The sequence below is a fragment of the Mobula hypostoma genome, chromosome 5, assembly GCF_963921235.1.
Source record: "Mobula hypostoma chromosome 5, sMobHyp1.1, whole genome shotgun sequence".
In the NCBI taxonomy this organism is placed as follows: domain Eukaryota; kingdom Metazoa; phylum Chordata; class Chondrichthyes; order Myliobatiformes; family Myliobatidae; genus Mobula; species Mobula hypostoma.
In genome coordinates, this window is record NC_086101.1 from 140,410,053 (window position 1) to 140,431,569 (window position 21,517).

Below are 21,517 nucleotides of genomic sequence, written 5' to 3' on the forward strand. Positions count from 1 at the left end.
TCTGTTGGATGACAGAAACTGTCAACATTTCAGGCTGAAATCCTGCATTAGGACCGAGAGCAGAGAGGCAAGGTGGCCAGTAATGAGGAGGAGAACTGGAGTGGTGAGAAAGAATTACAGGAGGAGTGGTGAACTGAGGTGGGGTATGAGATGTCAAGCAGGAAGTGCCAGGAATGGGAGGTGAGTGGGGTGGAGTTGGAAGACTGTGGCAGGTGAATGGAGAGAGGGAAAACAATACGTGGGGTAGGGGGAAATGAGTGTGAAGACAGGAGACAGGAAGAGGGATAAGCAAGAATACAAAGAGCTGGAAATCATAAACACAAGCGATTCTGCAGATGCTGGAAATCTTGAGCAACACACATAAAATGCTGGTTGAACTCATTAAGTCAAGCAGCATCTATGAAGTGGATGAGCAGCTGACTGTTCGGGCTAAGGCTCTTCATTAGGAAAGGACGGGGGCAGAAGCCAGAATAAGAAGGTGGGGGAGGAGGATTATGAGTTGGCAAGCGTGGATGAAGTAAGAAGCTGCTAGGGGGTAGAAGGCAGAGGTAAAGGGCTTAGAAAGAGGAAATCTAATGGGAGAGGACAGTGGACCATGGAAGAAAGGCAAAGCCTGCTCATCATCAGAGGGAGGTGACGGGACAGGTGTGGAAACAAGAGGGGTAATAGAGTAATCGGAACAGGGAATGGAAAAAGAGAAGGGGTAGTAATTCATGGAAGTTTAAAAACCAAAAAAAACTGATGTTAATGTAATCAGGTTTGAAGCCACTCAAACAAAATATGAAATGTTGCTCCTCTAACCTGAGTTTGGCTTCATGATAGCAGAGAAGGCCATGGACAGAAAGGGAATGGGAAGCCCAATTGAAATGGATGGCCACCACGAGACTGTGCCTCTATTGGCAAACAGAGTGAAGCAGTCCCCCATTCTGGCCTCACCGCACCAGAAGTGCTGCTTACAACAGATGATAGGCTTGCAGGTGAAGTGTTGCCTCCATTGGGAGGATTATTTGAGGCCCTTAATGGTGATGAGGGAGGTGGTGTAGGAGCAGGTGTGGCACTTGTTGTTACGCTTGCAAGGATAAATGCCAGGAGGGTGATCAGTGGGGAAGGATGCATGAACAATGGACTCATGGAGAGAGTGATCCCTGCGTAGAGTGAACATGTGGGGTGCAAGGGGAGGGAAAGACAAGTTTAGTAGTAGGATGCTGTTGGAGATGGCAGAAGGTATAGAGAACGAAGTGCTGGATACAGAGGCTCATGGATCAGTAGGCAAGGACAAGAAAACCATATCCCGGTTACGAAAGTGGGAGGATGGGTTGAGGGCAGATGTGTGGGAAATGGAGGAAATCCAGGTGAGAGCAGCATCAATGTGGAAGGGAAACCCTGTTCCTTGAAAAGAGAACATCTCAGATGTTCTACAATGGAAAGCCTCATCCTGAGAACAGAAGAGGCAGAGATGGAGGAGCAGAGGGAATGGAATAGCATTTTTACAAGTGACAAGATAGGAAGAGATTTCAGCGAGATACTGTCAGTAGATTTATAAAAGATATTAGTGGATACAATGTCTTCAGAAGGAGACAGAGATTGAGAAAGGGAGAGAGTGCTATCAGAGATGGACTAAGTAAATTTGACGGCAGATTGGAAGTTGGAAACAATATTGATTAAATTGACAAGCTATATCCACTGACATTCATTATTAGCCAAAGGACTCACACAGCTACTTAAAACAACACCTCTTCTTACCCTGTCATTTGAAAGGATGTCACAATATAGTATTACAATTACAGAGAAAGTGCAGTGCAGGTAGAAAAAAAAATTACAAAGCCACAACAAGGTACATTAAGAGAGCGGAGATGGAGGGGAGCTATTTTTCACCCACAGAGTGATTGATATACGAATGAGCAGCCAGAGGAAGAGGTTGAGGTAGACACAGTACATTAATAACATTTAAAAGATACTTAGACAGGTACATGGTTAGAAAATGATAAAGGGATATGGGCTAAAAGGAAGACTTGGGACTAGCTTATATGGGAATCCTGGTCGACATGAACCAGTTGGGCCACAGGGCTTGTTTCAATGCTCTCACTTTATCACAGGTTCATCTTTGTCATACAAGAGGCCTGTTCAAGAGTCTTATAATGACAGAAGCTGTCCGTGAGCCTGGCCATTCCAAGCTGTGTGCGTCTGGATAGAGTGTTTTCAATGGTTAGAAATAAAATGCATTAACAATAAGAAGAGCAGACCTTGGAATAGTGTCAGGCAGTTGATGACAAACATTACCTTTGGTGGCTCAGGTCTGAAGTCAGGAGGAGGGCTGGGATCTCTCAGAACTTCCCTGCTGCCTGCTCTCCTCATCTGTCCTCGAGCTACAGGTGGTTCTGGACTTTGCCTCCGCTGAAAATAAAAGATGGGTCATTGATAAACACTTTACTCAACACTAGTAAACTAAGACTTTTTCCCCCCGGCTTTGTAGATTTTTTTAATATTGTGTTTTTCGCCTGATGTTTCTCTTTATTTTGTGTGTGGGGAGTGGGGGTGTGGATTTGGAGGTTGATGTTCCTGTATTGTTTTAGTTCATTTTTTGTGCAGGGGAGGGGAGATTTTTGCGGGGGGGGGGGGTGATGACCGTGTTCCTGTTCTTTTCTTTCTTGGTTTCATGGCTATCTGGAGAAGAACAATTTCAGAGTTGTATACTTTGATAATCAATGACCCTTTGAACCTTTAAAATGGACAAATTCACAAATCTATTACAAGAACAGATTGCCTTTTATCATCCAACTGAATAATCACCCTTGTGTGGGGACCTGTACCCATAAGACTAAGAATGGACGTGAACGCACTAATATTTCCAAAAAAAATGTATATGTTTGATAATAAAAAATGTTGACTAAAAATGCTAGTAAATCTCATCTACACTAACTTGTATATATTGCTTCAACGAGATGTTTCCACATCAGAATGAGGTCATTGATAGAAGACCGTCACAGATAATCCTACGGAGTGTGCAAAAGACACTTTGTGGAGTGTAGTCTGGATGTAAAATACAATACTGCAGGGAATGGTAGTGACGAACAGGAAAACTGAAGGAGTAACTGGGTACACTCAAGGGAGAAAGAAATGGATAGAATGATAGACTAAGAAAAAGAGGAATGGGAAGGGATGCATGTGAATAAATGACTCACAAATCCTGTGTGTAATTACTGATGATTTAAATATAGGTGGGCCATATTCCTTGATGGTCACATGCAAGATCCATGGATGAAAAAAATGCCTGAATGTAGCACACAAACCTCATCAAACTGCACAGGTTCCGATGATCTGGCAACAGAAGATACTCGAGGTTCATTTATTGGCTCATCCAGCTCGTTGTCTGTATAGGTGCCACCCTCAGTGTCTGTGTCATCATAGTCGCTCATCAATCGGCTGTCACAGCTGAGGTAGTCAGCTCCCATTGCTGACAGGTAAGACATGCGATCGTCAGGCATCTCAAGATCTTCATCTCCTAGTCCGTCAGCCTACATTAGAAACAGAGCAAGCTAGTGTATACTAAACTGAATGCCAGTGTTCACCAAAGGAAACAGTTTCCCACCCAGATACCTCAAAATCTCCTCTTTGCGGGAATAGATCAACAGCTAATGGCTGCCCCAAGTGGAAAGGATGGAATATTTGAGATCACTTAAATCTGTGAAGTTGCTCCAATTTCCCAGCTACAATTCTTGAACCAGTCCCATCTGGAGAACAGCCAAACTGACCCATCATACCCACACTCTGGGTGGGAAAAGGTTAATGCATGATCAGTTCCTCTTAAGAGCAAGCAGGATTTTCCCAACACATTCTAAACCTTTGCCAAAAATTGATCTCTACATTTTTGCAGAGTTCACTTGTAGGATGCGAGAGCTCATTGCTAAGGCCAGTATTTACTGCCCATCCCAAAATAAATAGTAACTTGATTTGCTGATGTACTAATGCCACCGTATTTGGAAACCCAATCAATGTACCATAACGACAGGCCAAGATTCAAAGATCGATTTCTCCACTGTACAATAGAAATTCCAAATTCCAGCACTATAGGCAGTTGCGAATAGTTGTACGCAAATCTTTGAAATCTGAAATAGAAACTGCAGGCCAAAAATGTACAAGCTTAAAGCATCCACATATGGGCACTGAAGTCCACCAAATTTCAATATCACACTAACAACTATTAACTGAGTAATCTCTACATTGTGGTGTGGTTAAACAACAGCCAACTTGGATAATCCATTGGGAAAATCCTAACCAAAGAAATAATTACTTAAAAAAAACACACAAATTAATGCATCTGGGCAATGGTGGGGTTATTTAAAATACATGACTATGGCTAGTTAATGGGACTAACTAAACAAAAAAAAAGTGCAGGATCAGCTAGGGTCAGTGGATGCATCAGAATGTCAAGAGAATTGCACCCAATTCTGAAACAGTTTCATCTATAAGGATGGAGAGGTGAATGAATGGTTGGAAGGGGTGGGAACAGAGAAACAAGTACTCAAGCATAAAACTTACTCTCATCCCATTTTCTCTTAAGAGGAGCAGGCTGTATATCTTCTCAAGGGCTGCCATTCTTTTCCAACACAATTGTGTTAGGTACTGACTAGCACAGCTCAAGTTCTTTGACAAGTGTGATGGAGATACATTTTGACTCAATAACTAATTTAGTCCTTTAACTAAAGACTCCATCTGTTGGAACTGCAGTTGATACCCATGATTTCAAATTATTACAAAAACACTCGGCGTGAGCCTTTCTTGCGAGTTCCACCATGTGTGTACTAGGATCAATTAATAATGTGTTAATATCAGATACTGCTTTAAAATCAGACTCATCTTAAAATTAGCCTCATGGAAGTGTTGCACAAGAAACTGTCAACATGCCCGATACATACCTTGCCTTCCGAAACCCAAACTGCAGAAGCCTGATGATCTCGAATCAGATCCTTTACCAATCCGTACCAGCCATCATGAGAGGAATTGAGATCAACCGTCTCTGCAAGGTTAAAGTCAAAATTTAGTAATCTCCCCCTTATCAGCATGGCTGAAAGCCTTTGTAGTAACTTGGTGATACATCAGTACTAGGTATACTATAGAATGCATTGTATTAAATGCTTCCTAAACACACATACAATTCACTATATAGTAATGGGCCATTTGGCTGAAATGGTTTATACTGACATCTATGCTTAATGCAAGTCACCTTCCATAATTTTTCATCCCACATTGCAAAGCTAAATCAGGATTATACCTCTGAAGTCTCCTTTTGCATGCTTAAAGGTTTAACCTTTGATTTTCTAACTTTCTACACCCCTCTACCTGACCAACACAAGAATGAAATGGGTGCTCATTTAAAAACACTGGCTTCCTATAAATTGTTTTTTTAAAAAGACAGAAAATCTTCAAATTCTCAATTATGGCCTTAAATAAACTAGTAATATCATGCATGCAAAACATGGTTAAAGCTGAGAGGCCCACAGAACCATTATTGAAGACAGTGAAGAAGCAAAACCAGAGAGAAAATACAAACTCTTTACAACTACAGTTGTACCAGATCACCCAGATATTTAACCAATCAATGTCATGAGCCACAGTTAGTGCACGGAAAACCCAGCTTAACAGTCAGGGCCAGTGACATTTTCACTGGGTGGATCTGACAACAAATGACGTTTGCTACTCACCTTGGCATAGTTAGTTGCATTAAGTTTGTAGGTTCAGACACCATACTGGGAGGATGTTTTGTAACTTTAGCATTTAACTATTGGCTTCACCCATCCAATTTACACTGGCCTGGCAAATACCCAGGTTTAGGAATTTGCACTGTAGCATTCAAATCTCTCCCTGCCTCAACTGTCTGTCTAATCACCGATGCACCTCCAAGTTCTCTGCACTCCAGTAATTCTGGTCTCTGGTAATCTTCACTTCACAACTAGCAACAGTGCCTTCAGCTACCCAAGCCATAAGCTCTGGAGTTTCTGAGCAACACGAACAAAACACTGGAGGAACTCAGCAGGTCAGGCAGCATCCGTTGAGGGGAATAAACAGGGGACATTTCTTACCAAGAACCTTCAGTCAGGACTGGTTCTATGAACTGTGGTCACAGAATACTCCTAAGCTACGACTTCATAGAATTCAATGTTTCCATGGTCCACAAGATATGCTAAAGCATATTATTAAGTTCTGTTACAATTTTGCACAAGGCAAGATCCCAGTTTTGTTTATTGGACACAATGTGAACAAACATTGGCCAGAGACCAGGGAGAGCTTTTCCTGCTCTTCATTGAGCCTGTGTTTAACTGGTTACCTTTAACTGTGTAATTATTTAATTCACTGCAGAAAGTGTAATAATTTCATTCAATTCCTCAGCTTGTCATTGAAAAAATGACAATGCACAGGAAAGGACAAGTTGGGCATCAAACAGCCAGCACTGGTATAATGGGCTGAGTAGTCATTTTCTCCTCTTTGTTACCCAATTCTCTGCTCCATTATCAAAATAATATTGGTTCTCACCTGTAAAAAGATGAGAACATCTCTTCCTTAGCTTGACAGCTTGTTCATACAACTTCTTGGAACTCTTGGTGGAAGTTGGATTCAGTCTTTGCCTCATGGTTTTGACGCCCTGTTTGTTGTCCGGGTTAAAAAAGATAACGATCGGGTACCATTGAGTATAATTCAGCAGGTCCACAGCCTTGGGCGTAACATCCAGTAAAGCATGCTTGTCCTGTTCAAAGAATTAGAAAATAATAATTCATTGACCAACATGAACCAGTGAAGAATCCATTTCTTTCACATAGAAGATTAATAGGAATACAGGAATGCAACTCATTCAGCTCAGAGTCAGTTTTGCCATTTAAATCACCAATCCATAAATGGCCTTGTAAAAGTATTCAGCCCCAGCCCTTTGGACACACGAGTATTACAACCAGGGATTTTGATCAATTTAACTGAGAATTTTAATTTGAGAATCACAAGCTCCTCCCTCTCCCCCCCCCCCCCCCCCAAAGGTAGTGCCAAAAAACAGGGAAAATGGTAAGGCATGAAAAACTAAAAATTCAAGAACTGGAACGTCAGCAGTTCGAAAGTACTCCTCTCCCTTTGCTCAGTACTTAGTTGAACCAGCTCTTGTAGACTACAGTTAAACCAGTAGTCTTTTTGGACAAATCTCTCTGAGCTTTGGACAACGTGATGAAGCAAGATGTGCCCACTCCTCTTTGCAAAATTGCTCAAACTGTGGCAGATTAGTTGGGGAGTGGTGGTGAAAAGTAATCTCAAGGTCTTGCCAGAGATGTTCAATCGGGAGAAGGTTAGGACTCTGACTGCGCCATCAAGGACACAAATTTTCTCCATTTGAAGCCACTCCATGGTTGCTCTGGCAGTGTGCTTTGGGTCATTGTCCTGCTGAAAGATGAACTTTATAAGCTTTCTGGCAGAGGATAGCAGGTTTTTATCCAGGATCTCTCTGTGTTTACCGACACTCTTCTTCTCATCAATCCTGACCAGATATCTAGTCCTTGCAACTGAAAGGCATCCCCATAAGATGATGCTACCTCCACCATACTTTACAGTACGGATGGTGTTACCTGCTGTTGTGCAGTATTAGATTTATGCCATGTGTCGCTTAGAGCTCAGCCAAAAAGTTCCACTTTAGTCTCACCCAACCACAGCACCCTCCACATCTTTACAGTATCTTTTAAGTGATGCTTTGCAAAGTCTTTATGAGGAAGGATATGTTTTTTTAGCCAGGGCTGCTTCTTTGCCACTCTTCCATAAATACTCATTTTGTACAAGACCTGAATTGTGGAGTCATGAACTCCTCTCCAGTTGTAGCCACCGACTTCTGCAGCTCACTCACAGTGACTGTTGGCATCACAGTAGCCTCTCTTACAACTGCCATTCTTCCCCGGTGACTAAGTTTAGAGGGGCAGCATGACCTAGGCAGTGTGGCATTGGTTTCATATTTTTTTTCCACTTTTTTCACGATGGACTGCACTGAGCTGTAAAGTATGTTTAGTGTCTTTGAAATGGTCTTGTACCCTTCCCCAGATTTGTGCTTCCCTATTATCATTTCCCTGACTTGCCTTGAATGCTCTTGTCTTCATTTTGATTTGGTCTGTTGGAAATCTACCGTACCTGTAGGACGTTACGGCGGGGGGGGGGGGGGTGGTTACTTATTCAGGTGATCCTCCAGTTTTCTATATCAAATTAGATGAGTTGGTAAGGTTATACAGTATATTACACCTGAAGAAAGTCAGCATAGTAATTTCGAAGGGGATGAATACCTTTGCAGCCTCATAATTTTGTTTTTTAATTTCTAGTAAATTGTTGACTGGTTTTGGAATTTTCTTTGACTCAACATGATGATTAGCTCAAAAAACCCTAAAATTTAGAAAATGCGGTGCTAAAATGTGAAAATAGTTGTGGGGGCTGAATACTCTTTCAAGGCACTCTACCTGAGCTCATGCTACCTGCCTGGGTTTGATAATCTTTAATATCTTTTGCCTAACAAAAATGTTAACCACTTCAGTTTTTCACATTCCCAATTGATCCCTAGTTTCAGGCACTATGTCCAGATTGTGGAATTCTTAATATATTTTCAAAGAAGCTAGTTATTTTAGTGCCAAACATAATAATACTAAAGAGTAAAAGGATGCAAATTCTTGCCAATACTGGTGTGGTATCCTAGTGAAAAATTTCAGCATAAATCTACAATTTAGAGCTAGGTCTGTATCTTTTATTCATTAGCTAAAGCAGAAGTTGCACTAGCAAGTACAAGGTGACAACTGTTCCACTAAATCAATCTAGAGTGTTGACTTGAACCCTCCCAGAACACAAAATTCCACTTCCTGGGCTACATAGAATCGAACTTGAAGGCCCCTTCAGGACTGTAGAATAGGCCAGCCTCTCAGCACAATCTAATTAATCCTTGTCCTCCCCCTTCATTATCCCCAAGCTAGAAAAACCATTTCTAATTTCAGATGCGACTCAGTGGGTGCAGTCTTGCCTTTGAGTCCAAAGTCGTTGGCTCACATCCCAGTCCAGTTACTGAAATACAAGAACCTAGGTGAGTGTTTTAGTCCACCACTGAGGAATGTAATAGAGAAATGGAGGTCATTTAAAGGTGAAATTTTGAGAGTACAGAATCTTTATGTTCCTGTTAGGTTGAAAGGAAAGGTTAAAAGTTTGAAAGAGCCATGGTTTTCAAGGAATATTGGAAACTTGGTTCGGAAAAAGAGATATCTACAATAAATATAGGCAGCATGGAGTAAATGAGGTGCTTGAGGAATATAAAGAATGTAAACAGAAACTTAAGAAAGAAATTAGAAAAGCTAAAAGAGATATGGGGTTGCTTTGGCAAGTAAGGTGAAAATAAATCCCAAGGGTTTCTACCATTATATTAATAGCAAAAGGATAGTGAGGGATAAAATTGATCCCTTAGAGAATCAGACTGGACAGCTATGTGTGGAGCCAAAAGAGATGGGGGAGATTCTGAACAATTTCTTTTCTCGGTATTCACTAAGGAGAAGGATATTGAATTGTGTAAGATAAGGGAAACAGGTAGGGAAGTTATGGAAATTATGATGATTAAAGAAGAGGAAGTACTGGAGCTTTTAAGGAATCTAAAAGTGGATAAGTCTCTGGGTCCTGACAGGATATTCCCTAGGAACTTGAGGGAAGTTCGTGTGGAAATAGCAGGGGCTCTGACAGAAATATTTCAACTGTCATAAGAAACGGGGATGCTGCTGGAGGATTGGCGTATTGCTCATGTTGTTCCATTGTTTAAAAAGGGTTCTAAGAGTAAACCTAGCAATTATCAGCCTGCGAATTTGATGCCAATGGTGGGTAAATTGATGGAAAGTATTCTTAGAGATGGTATATATAATTATCTGGATAGACAGTGTCTGATTAGGAACAGTCAACATGGATTTGTGCATGGACGGTCATGTTCGACAAATCTTATTGAATTTTTTAAAGAGGTTACTAGGAAAGTTGACGAGTGTAAAGCGTGGATGTTGTCTATATGGACTTCAGTAAGGCCTTTGACAGGTCCCACACGGAAGTTTGGTTAGGAAGGTTCAATCATTAGGTATTAATATTGAAGTAGTAAAATGGATTCAGCAGTGGCTGGATGGAAGACACCAGAGAGTGGTGGTGGATAACTGTTTGTCAGATTGGAGGCCGGTGACTAGTGGTGTGCCTCAGGGATCTGTACTGGGTCCAATGTTATTTGTCATATACATTAATGATCTGGATGATGGGGTGGTAAATTGGACGAGTAAGTATGCAGATGATACTAAGATAGGTGGAGTTGTGGATAATGAAGTAGGTTTTCAAAGCTTGTAGAGAGATTTAGGCCAGTTAGAAGAGTGGGCAGAAAGATGGCAGATGGAGTTTAATGCTGATAAATGTGAGGTGCTACATTTTAGTTGGACTAATCAAAATAGGACATACATGGTAAATGGTAGGGCGTTGAAGAATGCAGTAGAACAGAGGGATCTAAGAATAATGGTGCATAGTTCCCTGAAGGTGGAATCTCATGTGGATAGGGTGGTGAAGAAAGCTTTTGGTATGCTGGCCTTTATAAATCAGAGCATTGAGTATAGGAATTGGGATGTAATGTTGAAATTGTACAAGGCATTGGTCAGGCCAAATTTGGAGTATTGTGTACAGTTTTGGTCACCGATTTATAGGAAAGATGTCAACAAAATAGAGAGAGTACAGAAAAGATTTACTGGAATGTTACCTGGGTTTCATCACCTGAGTTACAGAGAAAGGTTGAACATGTTGGGTCTTTATTCTCTGGAACGTAGAAGATTGAGGGGGGACTTGATAGAGATATTTAAAATTATGAGGGGGATAGATAGAGTTGATGTGGATAGGCTTTTTCCATTGAGAATGGGGGAGATTCAAACAGGAGGACGAGTTGAGAGTTAAAGGGCAAAAGTTTAGGGGTAACATGAGGGGGAACTTCTTTACTCAGAGAGTGTTAGCTGTGTGGAATGAGCTTCCAGCAGAAGTGGTTGAGGCAGGTTCGATGTTGTCATTTAAAGTTAAATTGGATAGATATATGGACAGGAAAGAAATGGAGGGTTATGGGCAGAGTGCAGGTCGGTGGGACTAGGTGAGAGTAAGAGTTCGGCACGGACTAGAAGGGCTGAGATGGCCTGTTTCCGTGCTGTAATTGTTATATGGTTACATCTAGTCTCTGCAGACACCTCTAGCCATACAGCTTTCATCTGTGCTACTCGATCTCTAGCTTTGTGATTTGTGCCCATTTTCTTTGGTCCACTTTGGTTGCTTGGTATCAGTTGCTAACGTTGTGAAGATCTGGAATTCTTTTTCTATCCCCTCAAACCCAAAAACCTGACTGTGCAGTAGGTCACATGTTCTACTCCCTCCTTACCTGGCCAGGTTAAAGGTCCTCTGTTTGGCCTCGACATTGGTAAGACCCAAAGTGATCGCTTTGTTGAGCACCTCTACTCCATCTGGCAAAAGCGGAATTTCCTGGTGGCCAACCATTATAATTCCTATCTCCAGTCCCACTCCAACATGTCAGCCTTCTTTTACCATGAGTCTGCCTTCAGGGTGGAGGAGTAACGCCACATTTTCCACCCAGGTAGCCTCCAAGACGATGGCATAAACATCAATTTCTCCAACTTCCAGTGATATTTCCCTTCACTCTTCCCTCTTCATTTCCCCACTCTGGCCTCTTACCTCATTCCCACACCTGCCTATCACCTCCACCTGATGCCCCTCTTTCTTCCCCTCCTCCCAAGGTCCACTCTCTTCTCCCAGATTCCTTCTTCTCCAACCCTTTACCTACCCCACCCACCAGGCTTCACCTATGACCTTCTAGTCTTCCTCGCCTTCCACCCGACCTTTCAACTCTGGTGTCTTCCTTCCTCCTTCATTTCCAGTCCTAAAGAATGGTCTTGGTCAATTGTTCATTCATTTCCATTGATGCTGCCTGACGAGTTCTTCCAGCATTTTGTGTGTGTTACTTGTTTTGCAACTAGCCTGATGAATACTTTGGGACATTTTAGAAAGTTGAAAGATTGTTGAAAATTAAGTCATTGCCTGAATTATTCTTACCTCTTCAATGATCTGTCTGACTGTGTTCAATCGAACCACACCAGATGCCCTTTCGGAGCCCGCATCTCTGGGTTCCGTTTCTGGAATAACAATTTATACATAGCTGAGTGCTTTTAGCTTCTAATGTAAGCACCTGAAGATTTATACAGTCTTCTGTTAAAACAGCTGTGTTTCACGGCTTACTTACTGGCAATTTTGTAGGTATCTGATAACTCTGTTGCCAGCTTCTCTGTAGCTATTTCAGCGATAGGCCCAAAGAGCACCACAGGCCGCATAAAGCCAGCTAAAGACAGCAAAGAGGGGTAAATGAATATCAAGTATGGTATTGGAGTGTGCAGAACTACATGGAAGTAGAAGGTCCCTGACAACAAATATACTTTAAATTAAAATTTCTTCCACAGTAATTCGATAGTGAGAGGCTTAGTTCTCCATAGCACCACTGAATAAATATCAGAACCAGTAATGGTTAGCACAACCCTTTACAGTACAAGCGACCTGGGTTCAAGTCCTGCCACCAGCTGTGAGGGGTCTGTACGTTCTTCCTGTGACCGCGTGGGTTGCCTCTGGGTGCTCTGGTTTCCTCTCACAGACCAAAGACGTACCAGTTGGTAGGTCAATTGGTCATTGTAAATTGTCCGTGATTAGGCTCAGATTAAATCAGGGGATTATTGGGTGGTGTGGCTCGAAAACTCTTCTCTGATCATTTAAATAAAAAACAAAAATATCTGGTTTCACAAAAAATTTAACTTCAGACATCCAGAAGGCAGAAAAATATGGTGGCCAAATTGTGCTCACAAGCAACATAACAACATGATCTATTTTGGTAATGTTTTTTGTACCCAATTTTTAATTACTCAAGAAGAAGTCACCTTCTGCCCTTCCTATCTATTTTGAAATAATGTCCAGGGCATAGTCTGCAATTTCAGTTGGGTAGCTGTTTAACTTCCTACTGACTGTGTAGCATTTGGAGTACTGCTCGAGCCTCAGCTGAGATTTTGTGCTCAAGTCTCTGAAATTGGTTTTGAGCCCATGAACTTCTGATTGCAACAGCAGAGAACATCCCAACCAAGCCCCAAGATATTATGGTCCTGACAGGTGATAACACCATATTCAAGCAAGTTCTTTACCAGTCCACCTTGCCCCCCTCCCCAAGTACCCTGGCCAACATTTACCCCTTGATTAAAATCAAAGAAGCAAATTATTTAGTCACTGTTATTTGTTGGAGTTTGCTGTCCCCAAATCTGCTGGTGTCTCTTGCATTATAATAGAGACTGCAGTTCAATACCACTTCAACGGCATGAAAGGTCTTGGGATGTTGCTCAAGAGATTTAGGTGCTAACACAGTTACTAGATTTCCTTTTCATTCATTTATATGTAGAAAGGTGTTAACAATGTATACATTTTTATTGTTTACATTTTATACATTTTTATACGTTTATTGACTCTGCCTCTCGCCGCTTCTCCCGTCCCTTCTGAGGATCCCAGGTACTCACATTTTATTGACTCTGCCTCTCACCGCTTCTCCCGTCAAGCTCTGAAGGCGACTCTCTCCGCCATGAGGAGGTACTTGGTGTCCCTATCCCAGACCCTTCCGCACCTTCGGGACACTTTCTTCGCCAATTGTAATGGTCCTACCCGTTATTTCATCCTCCGTCAGATTCACGCCTGCAATCGCCGTTTTTTTGACTTTGTCATGTTAGGCAAAGATCGCAAGATCCTACATCTACGGACTCCAGAGCCTGCCGGCCCTGAAACTAGCAAGCATGAACTTCAGATTGCGGCCCCTGCCATTGATCTCGCCGGCTCCAACACCTCAGGGCATATTCAAAACCCGGACTCCAGCAACGACCATGGACACATTCGAAGTGATTACGCAACCACCAACTGCAACTCCAGCCTTGAACTCCAGGCCAGGTCTTTATGTGCTGCTGTTGTGACTCCCGTCTCCCCTTCCCCCACCACCACTCCGCAGCCCCGTCTTCCTCAGATCCCACCGTCAACTCCTGGGCCCTCAGAGGCTCCATCTTCCTCTCATCCCAACCCTCCCCTCTCCATTGACACACCCAGCCTCCCCCCTCCCCCCTCTGATCCCAGCTCTCATCCGTGCCGGGTCTTTACCATCCCCTCCGACCTTCAACTGTCGGAGGCAGAATGCTCTGTTCTCAGTAAGGGCCTCACGTTTGTCCCCCTTCGCCCACACCTCAGCGAGTTCCGTGTTCGCCACGATGCTGAATTTTTCTTCCGTCGTCTCCGTCTCCGAGCCTACTTCTTCGGCAAGGACTCTTCCACCCCCACCGATGATCCCTTCTCCCGTCTTCAACCCTCCTCTTCTTCATGGACACCCCGCTCTGGTCCTCTGCCTGCTCTGGATCTCTTTATCGCTAATTGCCGACGGGACATCAACCGTCTCGACTTCACCGCACCTTGTCCCCATTCCAACCTCACTCCTTCGGAACGCTCTGCTCTCCACTCCCTCTGCACTAATCCTAACCTTATTATTAAACCCGCCGATAAGGGGGGTGCTGTTGTAGTCTGGCGTACTGACCTCTACCTTGCCAAGGCACAGTGACAACTCGTAGATACCTCCTCTTATTTACCCCTCGATCGTGACCCCACTAAGGAGCACCAGGCCATTGTCTCCCACATCATCACCGACTTTATCCGCTCAGGGGATCTCCCATCCACTGCTACCAACCTTATAGTTCCCTCACCTCGCACTCCCCGTTTCTACCTCCTACCCAAGATCCACAAACCTGCCTGTCCTGGCCGACCTATTGTCTCAGCTTGCTCCTGCCCCACCGAACTCGTTTCTGCATACCTCGACATGGTTTTATCCCCCTTTGTTCAATCCCTTCCTACCTATGTTCGTGACACTTCTCACGCTCTTAAACTTTTCGATGATTTTAAGTTCCCTGGCCCCCACCGCTTTATTTTCGCCATGGATGTCCAGTCCTTATATACTTCCATCCCCCATCAGGAAGGTCTCAAAGCTCTACGCTTCTTTTTGGATTCCAGACCTAATCAGTTCCCCTCTACCACCACTCTGCTCTGTCTAGCGGAATTAGTTCTTACTCTTAATAATTTCTCCTTTGGCTCCTCCCACTTCCTCCAAACTAAAGGTGTAGCTATGGTCACCCGTATGGGTGCTAGCTATGCCTGCCTTTTTGTTGGGTTTGTGGAACAATCTATGTTCTGTGCCTATTCTGGTATCTGTCCCCCACTCTTCCTTCGCTACATCGACGACTGCATTGGCGCTGCTTCCTGCACGCATGTAGAACTCGTTGACTTTATTAACTTTGCCTCCAACTTTCACCCTGCCCTCAAGTTTACCTGGTCCATTTCTGACACCTCCCTCCCCTTTCTAGATCTTTCTGTCTCTGTCTCTGGAGACAGCTTATCCACTGATGTCTACAATAAGCCTACTGACTCTCACAGCTATCTGGACTATTCCTCTTCTCACCCTGTCTCTTGCAAAAACGCTATCCTCTTCTCGCAATTCCTCCGTCTCCGCCGCATCTACTCTCAGGATGAGACTTTTCATTCTAGGACGAGGGAGATGTCTTCCTTTTTTAAAGAAAGGGGCTTCCCTTCCTCCACTATCAACTCTGCTCTTAAACGCATCTCCCCCATTTCACGTACATCTGCTCTCACTCCATCCTCCCGCCACCCTACTAGGAATAGGGTTCCCCTGGTCCTCACCTACCACCCCACCAGCCTCCAGGTCCAACATATTATTCTCCGTAACTTCCGCCACCTCCAATGGGATCCCACCACTAAGCACATCTTTCCCTCCCCGCCTCTCTCTGCACTCCGCAGGGATCGCTCCCTATGTAACTCCCTTGTCCATCCGTCCCCCCCATCCCTCCCCACTGATCTCCCTCCTGGCACTTATCCGTGTAAGCAACAAGAATTTAACATAGAAAGGCATCTGAGTAATACAAAAGATGACTCTTGCCTTCCCGAAGAACAACCCTCTCGTACGCTGGGAACCTGGTGGTAACTGGCACTGCTGTGAGGTCCTCACGACTCTTTCGAAGGTTCTTTTTCATTGCCGCCCGTTGACCTCGTGACCTCCAAAAATCCCCTCGGTCACTTGAAGCTGCCTTCTGGACATTCTGCACATTGGCCATTTGCTCAGCTCTAGCAGGGTATTAGAAAAAAAATTATTAATTCATTAGCTAGACGGAACACAGTAAATCTAGTAGTGCTATGTGACCACTCTTCAACTGGCAACAAAATTAACTAAGCAATACACACAAAATGCTAAGCCCAAGAATTGACCTTAACCCTTCAGTAGTGAGCAAAACCTGGACATTCATCACAAGTATTATCTTTCCTGTGAGATTTAATTTCTGTGGCAATGCAAAAATGCAGCCTCCTAGCCTCCAATTTAAACAAAAAGCAGTGGATCAGAGATTTTAAATCAAAGATTTTTGTTTTGCAATCATATCTGTAACCTCTTCCAGTGCTGAAATATAGTTCATGATCTCTACACTCCTTCAGTGCTAGTCCCCTATGTACAGGTTGGAAGATGCACGGTCAAACACTTTGGTAGTAGAAATAAATGTGCAAACTATTTTCTAAATGGAGAAAATCCACAAATCTGAGATGCAAAGGGACTTGGGCATCCTTATGCAGAACAACCTAAAGGTTAACTTGCAGGTTGAGTCAGTGGTGAGGAAGGCAAATGCAATGTTAGTATTCGAGAGCAGGGATGTGATGTTGAGGCTTTATAAGGAACTGGTGAGGCCTCACCTTGACTATTGTGAACAGCTTTGGGCTCTTCATCTAAGAAAAGATGTGCTGGCATTGGAGAGGGTTTCAGTGGAGGTTCACAAGGATGATTCTGGGAATGAAAGGGTTATCATATGAGGAACGTTTGGATAGCTCTGGGTCTGTACTCACTGGAATTTAGAAGGATGGCGGGGGGGGATCTCACTGAAACTTTTCGAATGTTGTAAGCCTAGAAAGAGTAGATGTGGAAAGGATGTTTCCCATGATGGCGTCCTGGTGGACAAGTGGGCACAGCCTCAGGATAGAGGGGTGTCCATTTAAAACAGAGATTTCTTTAGCCAAAGAGTGGTGAATTTGAGGAATTTATTACCAGAGGCAGCTGTGGAGGCCAGGTAGTTGGGTGTATTTAAGGTAAAGCTTGACAGGTTCTCGATTAGACATGGCATCAAAGGTTAAGGGGAGAAGGCCGGGGAGAGGGGCTGAGGAGGGAAAAAAAATTATCAGCCCTCATTGAATAGTGGAGCAGACTCGATGGATCAAATGGCCTAATTCTGCTCCTATGTCTTCTGGCCTTATATCCTTGGTTTCATTCACTCCATCACAAGATGTAACTGGGCACGAAGTTGTGGAATTGTCTTTGTGTCACCAACTCATTAACAAACCTATGATCTTTTGGCAAATGGAATTCAATCCAGTGAAATGCAAAGTAACACACTCTGGATCAACAAAGCATGGGATTACACAATAAATGAGAGGGGGGCCAGGAAGGTGAGGAGGAACAGGGGTGAGCTTGAGGTACATGTTCCTGGAGAAATATAGGAAGCAGGATGGATCAAAAGTGACTAAAAATATATACAGGATGCTTTCCATTATTAGTTAACGGCATGGAACGGAAGAGCAGCAAGGTCGTGGTAGAACAGTATATATCAGCTAGTTTCTTTGGAAACAAATTATGAATGAGGGAGTATCATGGTGCAGTGACTGAGTAATGCTCCTCTGAACGTCATCAACAGGAACACTTGCACTAATTTTTGAGCTTCACTTCTTCATTTCTGTAGTCATGAGGAAATAGTTGTTTGCTTTAGAGAAGGCTTAACTGAGGTGTATAAAATTGCAGCGAGCCTACATGGAATAAATAAGAATCCATTTCCCTAAGAGAGGGGTTTTCTAGCCTGGATGGTGAAGGTCCACTGCATAATAACAGTTGCGACCCCCTCCCTCTGAGGAATCAACATTTGGCAGGGTTCTGGAACTAACTGTGGTGCAAGCAGAAATGCTCACCTCATTTAAATAGTACTTGGATGTATATATGGTCATGACCTGGTGATGGGCAGTAGAATTAGGCTAATTTTAGTGCTAGTGGGGTTAGACAGAAAACTTATGACCACTGAGGAACTATTGATCCTTCTTTTTAAGATTATTCACAAGCCTCAGTAATTCACTATGCAGTTCAAATGTCAAATTCTGACTGGTGAGAAACATCCCAGGGGAAAAAAGCTGATAATTAGGATAGGAAACCAAAAGCTTGGACTCTTAGGTAGGTTTTAAGAGAATCTTCAAAAGATGTGAGACCAAGAGGTTCAGGGAGCTGAAGAGATAGCCACCAGTGCAGGAGGGCTGTGACCAGCTAGCAGAAATGGTAAAGCACAGACTGTCGACAGCTACAAGCCCTATAGAGATTCCAGAGTTACAGAGGGATGAGGCTACAGAGAGATTTGAATACAAGCCACAAGTGGAAATGAACTAACATAAACATTGAATGCCATTGAAAAAGACAAAAGCATCTGTAAAGTGCATCAAACGCCTGCTGTGTTAAATTGACACAAAATGGAATGTGTCATCTACACCTTGGGCTTTGAATTACCAAACCCAAGTGAACCACCTATTATTAAACTTTGCAGACTCTGCGTTAAAGTCAGACAGAAAGCAGGGAGGAAAATGTAATTGCATCATATGACTAGTTTCCAAGAAAAGCTGGATGATCAATCAGCATCTTATACAGCTGCTTACGACAGACAACAGAAAATGTGCAGATGCTGGAAATCCAACCAACACACACAGCATGTTGTGTGTGTTGTTGACTATAGTAGAGATTTATAAATAAATACTCAGACTAAGTAAGTAGCCCTTTGTTCAAACTGACCAAATTTATCTTGAACCCAAAAAGGTCATATTTGACAGTTGTAGGTGGACTCCATTCTGATTTTTCCTATGGAGTACAAATAAGTGTGTATATCAATTCTGCCCCCTTTACAAATACTCTCCTGCTCTTCAGCTTCTGATGCTCTCCAATCCTCATGCTCAGAACCATTGAACAAAGAAAATAGGACGCCTTGCTCTGCGCTAAGGCAAAGCCATCGAAGTTTAATCCCTCTTTCCAGCTCTTGTCTCCAAGACGTGTGGATATTGGTACTTTATGCGGATATGCAGGCATTCTTAATTGCAGAGCTAATCTGTCTCCACTTCCCAGATTCCTTAATTTCCATCACCTACACATAGATTGGGAAGATGCTTTCCTCAGGAGAAATATAAATGCTCAGTTGAGTATGTTTAAGACACAGATTGACGAATTTCTGGCTGCCCAACAGATACAGTGCTGTAATGTTGACGTAGAAGATCAGATATGACCTTAGTAAACAGTGAAGCAAGTTCTAGGAACTAAATTACCCATTTCCTATGGTTTACTTCTACTTATATGAACCATTTGTGGAATTTCAGAATTCACCTGCTTTTATTTGGAATGATTCCTTTCTCCAGGTGTTTGATGTTGTCAGGGCCAATTCTCACTGCTAACCAATTTCCCAGCTTTCCATTGTATAGGGTGTCCAAGACTTTAAAGACTTCACCCCTGGTAAAATTCAAACTCTGTGGAGTCTCTTTTTCGTACTCAAAGTGAGTCCTAATGAAGAATGAATCGCCACGGCCAGAGTTAATTATATCTTTGTACACTAGTGAAGAGAAGGGAAAAAAAGCATTAGGGAGGGAATAATGTTAATGGCATTTGACCATTCATTTTCAGTACCGACTTGTACTGTTGCAATACAAGAGTGCAGCGAACTAAACAACATTTATATATGGATAACACATGATACTTCCAGAATTCTACTTCATCTGCTGCCAGAATTAATTTTAGAATTTCCACTGCCTTCAATTTGATAATTAAGACTCTGGGAAACACAAGTGCCATCGTACCACAGCCTCCCCTCCATGAACTCTGTCTAAACTTCACTGCCTCGATGAATCTGCCTACATAATCGAGGGCCCCACCCACCCCATTTTCATTTCTCCACCTCCCCATCGGCAGAAGATACAAAAACTTGAAAGTACATGCCAGGATTAAGGACAGCACGTGTCCTGCTGTGCTAAGACTATTGTTACCTACAAGACAATAACTGCTGTATGATTAAGATTGATTCTTAACCTTAATCTACTGCTTCACGGTTTTGCACCTTACAGTCTGCTTGCACTTTATTCGTAACAATTTTTTCTGTATTCAGTTATTTGGCCTCGTGCTATCTCAATGTACTGATATGATTAAACGATCTGTATAGGTGGCATGCAAAACTAAATTTTTCACTTTCCCTCAGTACATGCAACTATGATAAGTGAATCTACCAATCAACTGTTAACTTTCTGAAAAATCAGGTCCAGCAAAAGACCATCTCTTATCCTATTGGCTAAAATTAGATGCACAAGCAGTTGAACACAAAGTCTAAGAGGTTGACATTATTTTCCATGAAGGATGGGTACAAACCAGCTTATCTGCCGGACAGGCAGCCATCAATAATCCAGGTCCATCTGCAGACCGAGTTCCACTAGTCTTTAGCAACACAATCCTCTACAGCTCGTTTTAATTAGGGATTATCTTTCAAGCAATACATTTCCATTTTGAGAAGAACAGAAACCAATGAAAGACCAGGTACATTAAAATTTTAAGAAATAGGACAAATCTGGTTGCATTAAGCAGAGAACCTATGGGAATTCAAGTTAAAAGTATTTTAAAATGCTCTGTTGGAATGATGGAGCTGCCGACAAGGAGAACCTTTGGTGCTGGTGCACCACAACCCTCTGCCCTTGTCACTGGTAGCTGAGGCTTCAAGTTTGAGGTACGCTGGCTGAATAGCCTAGGCAACTAACTGGAATGCATTTTGTACACAGCACATGCTGCAGCTAAAGTGAGGTTGGTGAAAGGAAGGAAGGTTAGGGTGGTGGACACTGTATTAATTAAATAATATGCTTTGTCCTAGGACAATGTTAAACTCTTACACCTCGCTCAACTACACTTTCCCTGGCAAATAGGAAAGACTGCAACATATTTCCAACTTATGCCTTGTAGATGGCAGGAGGTTTTTGGAGAATCAATGCTCAATTCTTGCTCCAGTGTTAATGATGTTTAGTATCGACGAGGGTACCAAACTTTTTTTTTTAATAAAGGTAGTCTCCCCTTACCCTTTCTACAAGACCATCACCCCAACCAGTTCTTCCATCAACCTATCACCCTGCTATAACCACCATTCACTTCCCACAATCCACCCCCATTAACAGCCCAACCCACCAGTCTTTTCCTTCTTACCCCATCCCACTGCCAATCCTACCCTCTCCCCTTCATCATGTCTTCAAAGTCCACTGACTCCTGTTAATGTCCAACAGCAAATCAGATTCTCAAACCCAC

At 42.9% G+C, this 21,517-nt stretch overlaps 1 protein-coding gene across 5 annotated transcripts in view; it reads right to left on the reverse strand.

Moving 5' to 3' along the window:
- tjp2a (tight junction protein 2a (zona occludens 2)) overlaps positions 1-21,517 on the reverse strand; it is a 160,577-nt gene that overhangs the window by 13,425 nt on the left and 125,635 nt on the right. For all 5 annotated transcript variants that reach the window (XM_063049073.1, XM_063049072.1, XM_063049071.1 and 2 more), the window contains exons 13-20: positions 19,571-19,793; positions 16,067-16,251; positions 12,299-12,394; positions 12,112-12,191; positions 6,532-6,742; positions 4,917-5,017; positions 3,291-3,515; positions 2,281-2,394 (exon numbers count right to left, since the gene is read on the reverse strand). In XM_063049073.1, the coding sequence (XP_062905143.1) occupies positions 2,281-2,394; positions 3,291-3,515; positions 4,917-5,017; positions 6,532-6,742; positions 12,112-12,191; positions 12,299-12,394; positions 16,067-16,251; positions 19,571-19,793 (1,235 nt within the window). The remainder of the gene's footprint in view (positions 1-2,280; positions 2,395-3,290; positions 3,516-4,916; positions 5,018-6,531; positions 6,743-12,111; positions 12,192-12,298; positions 12,395-16,066; positions 16,252-19,570; positions 19,794-21,517) is intronic.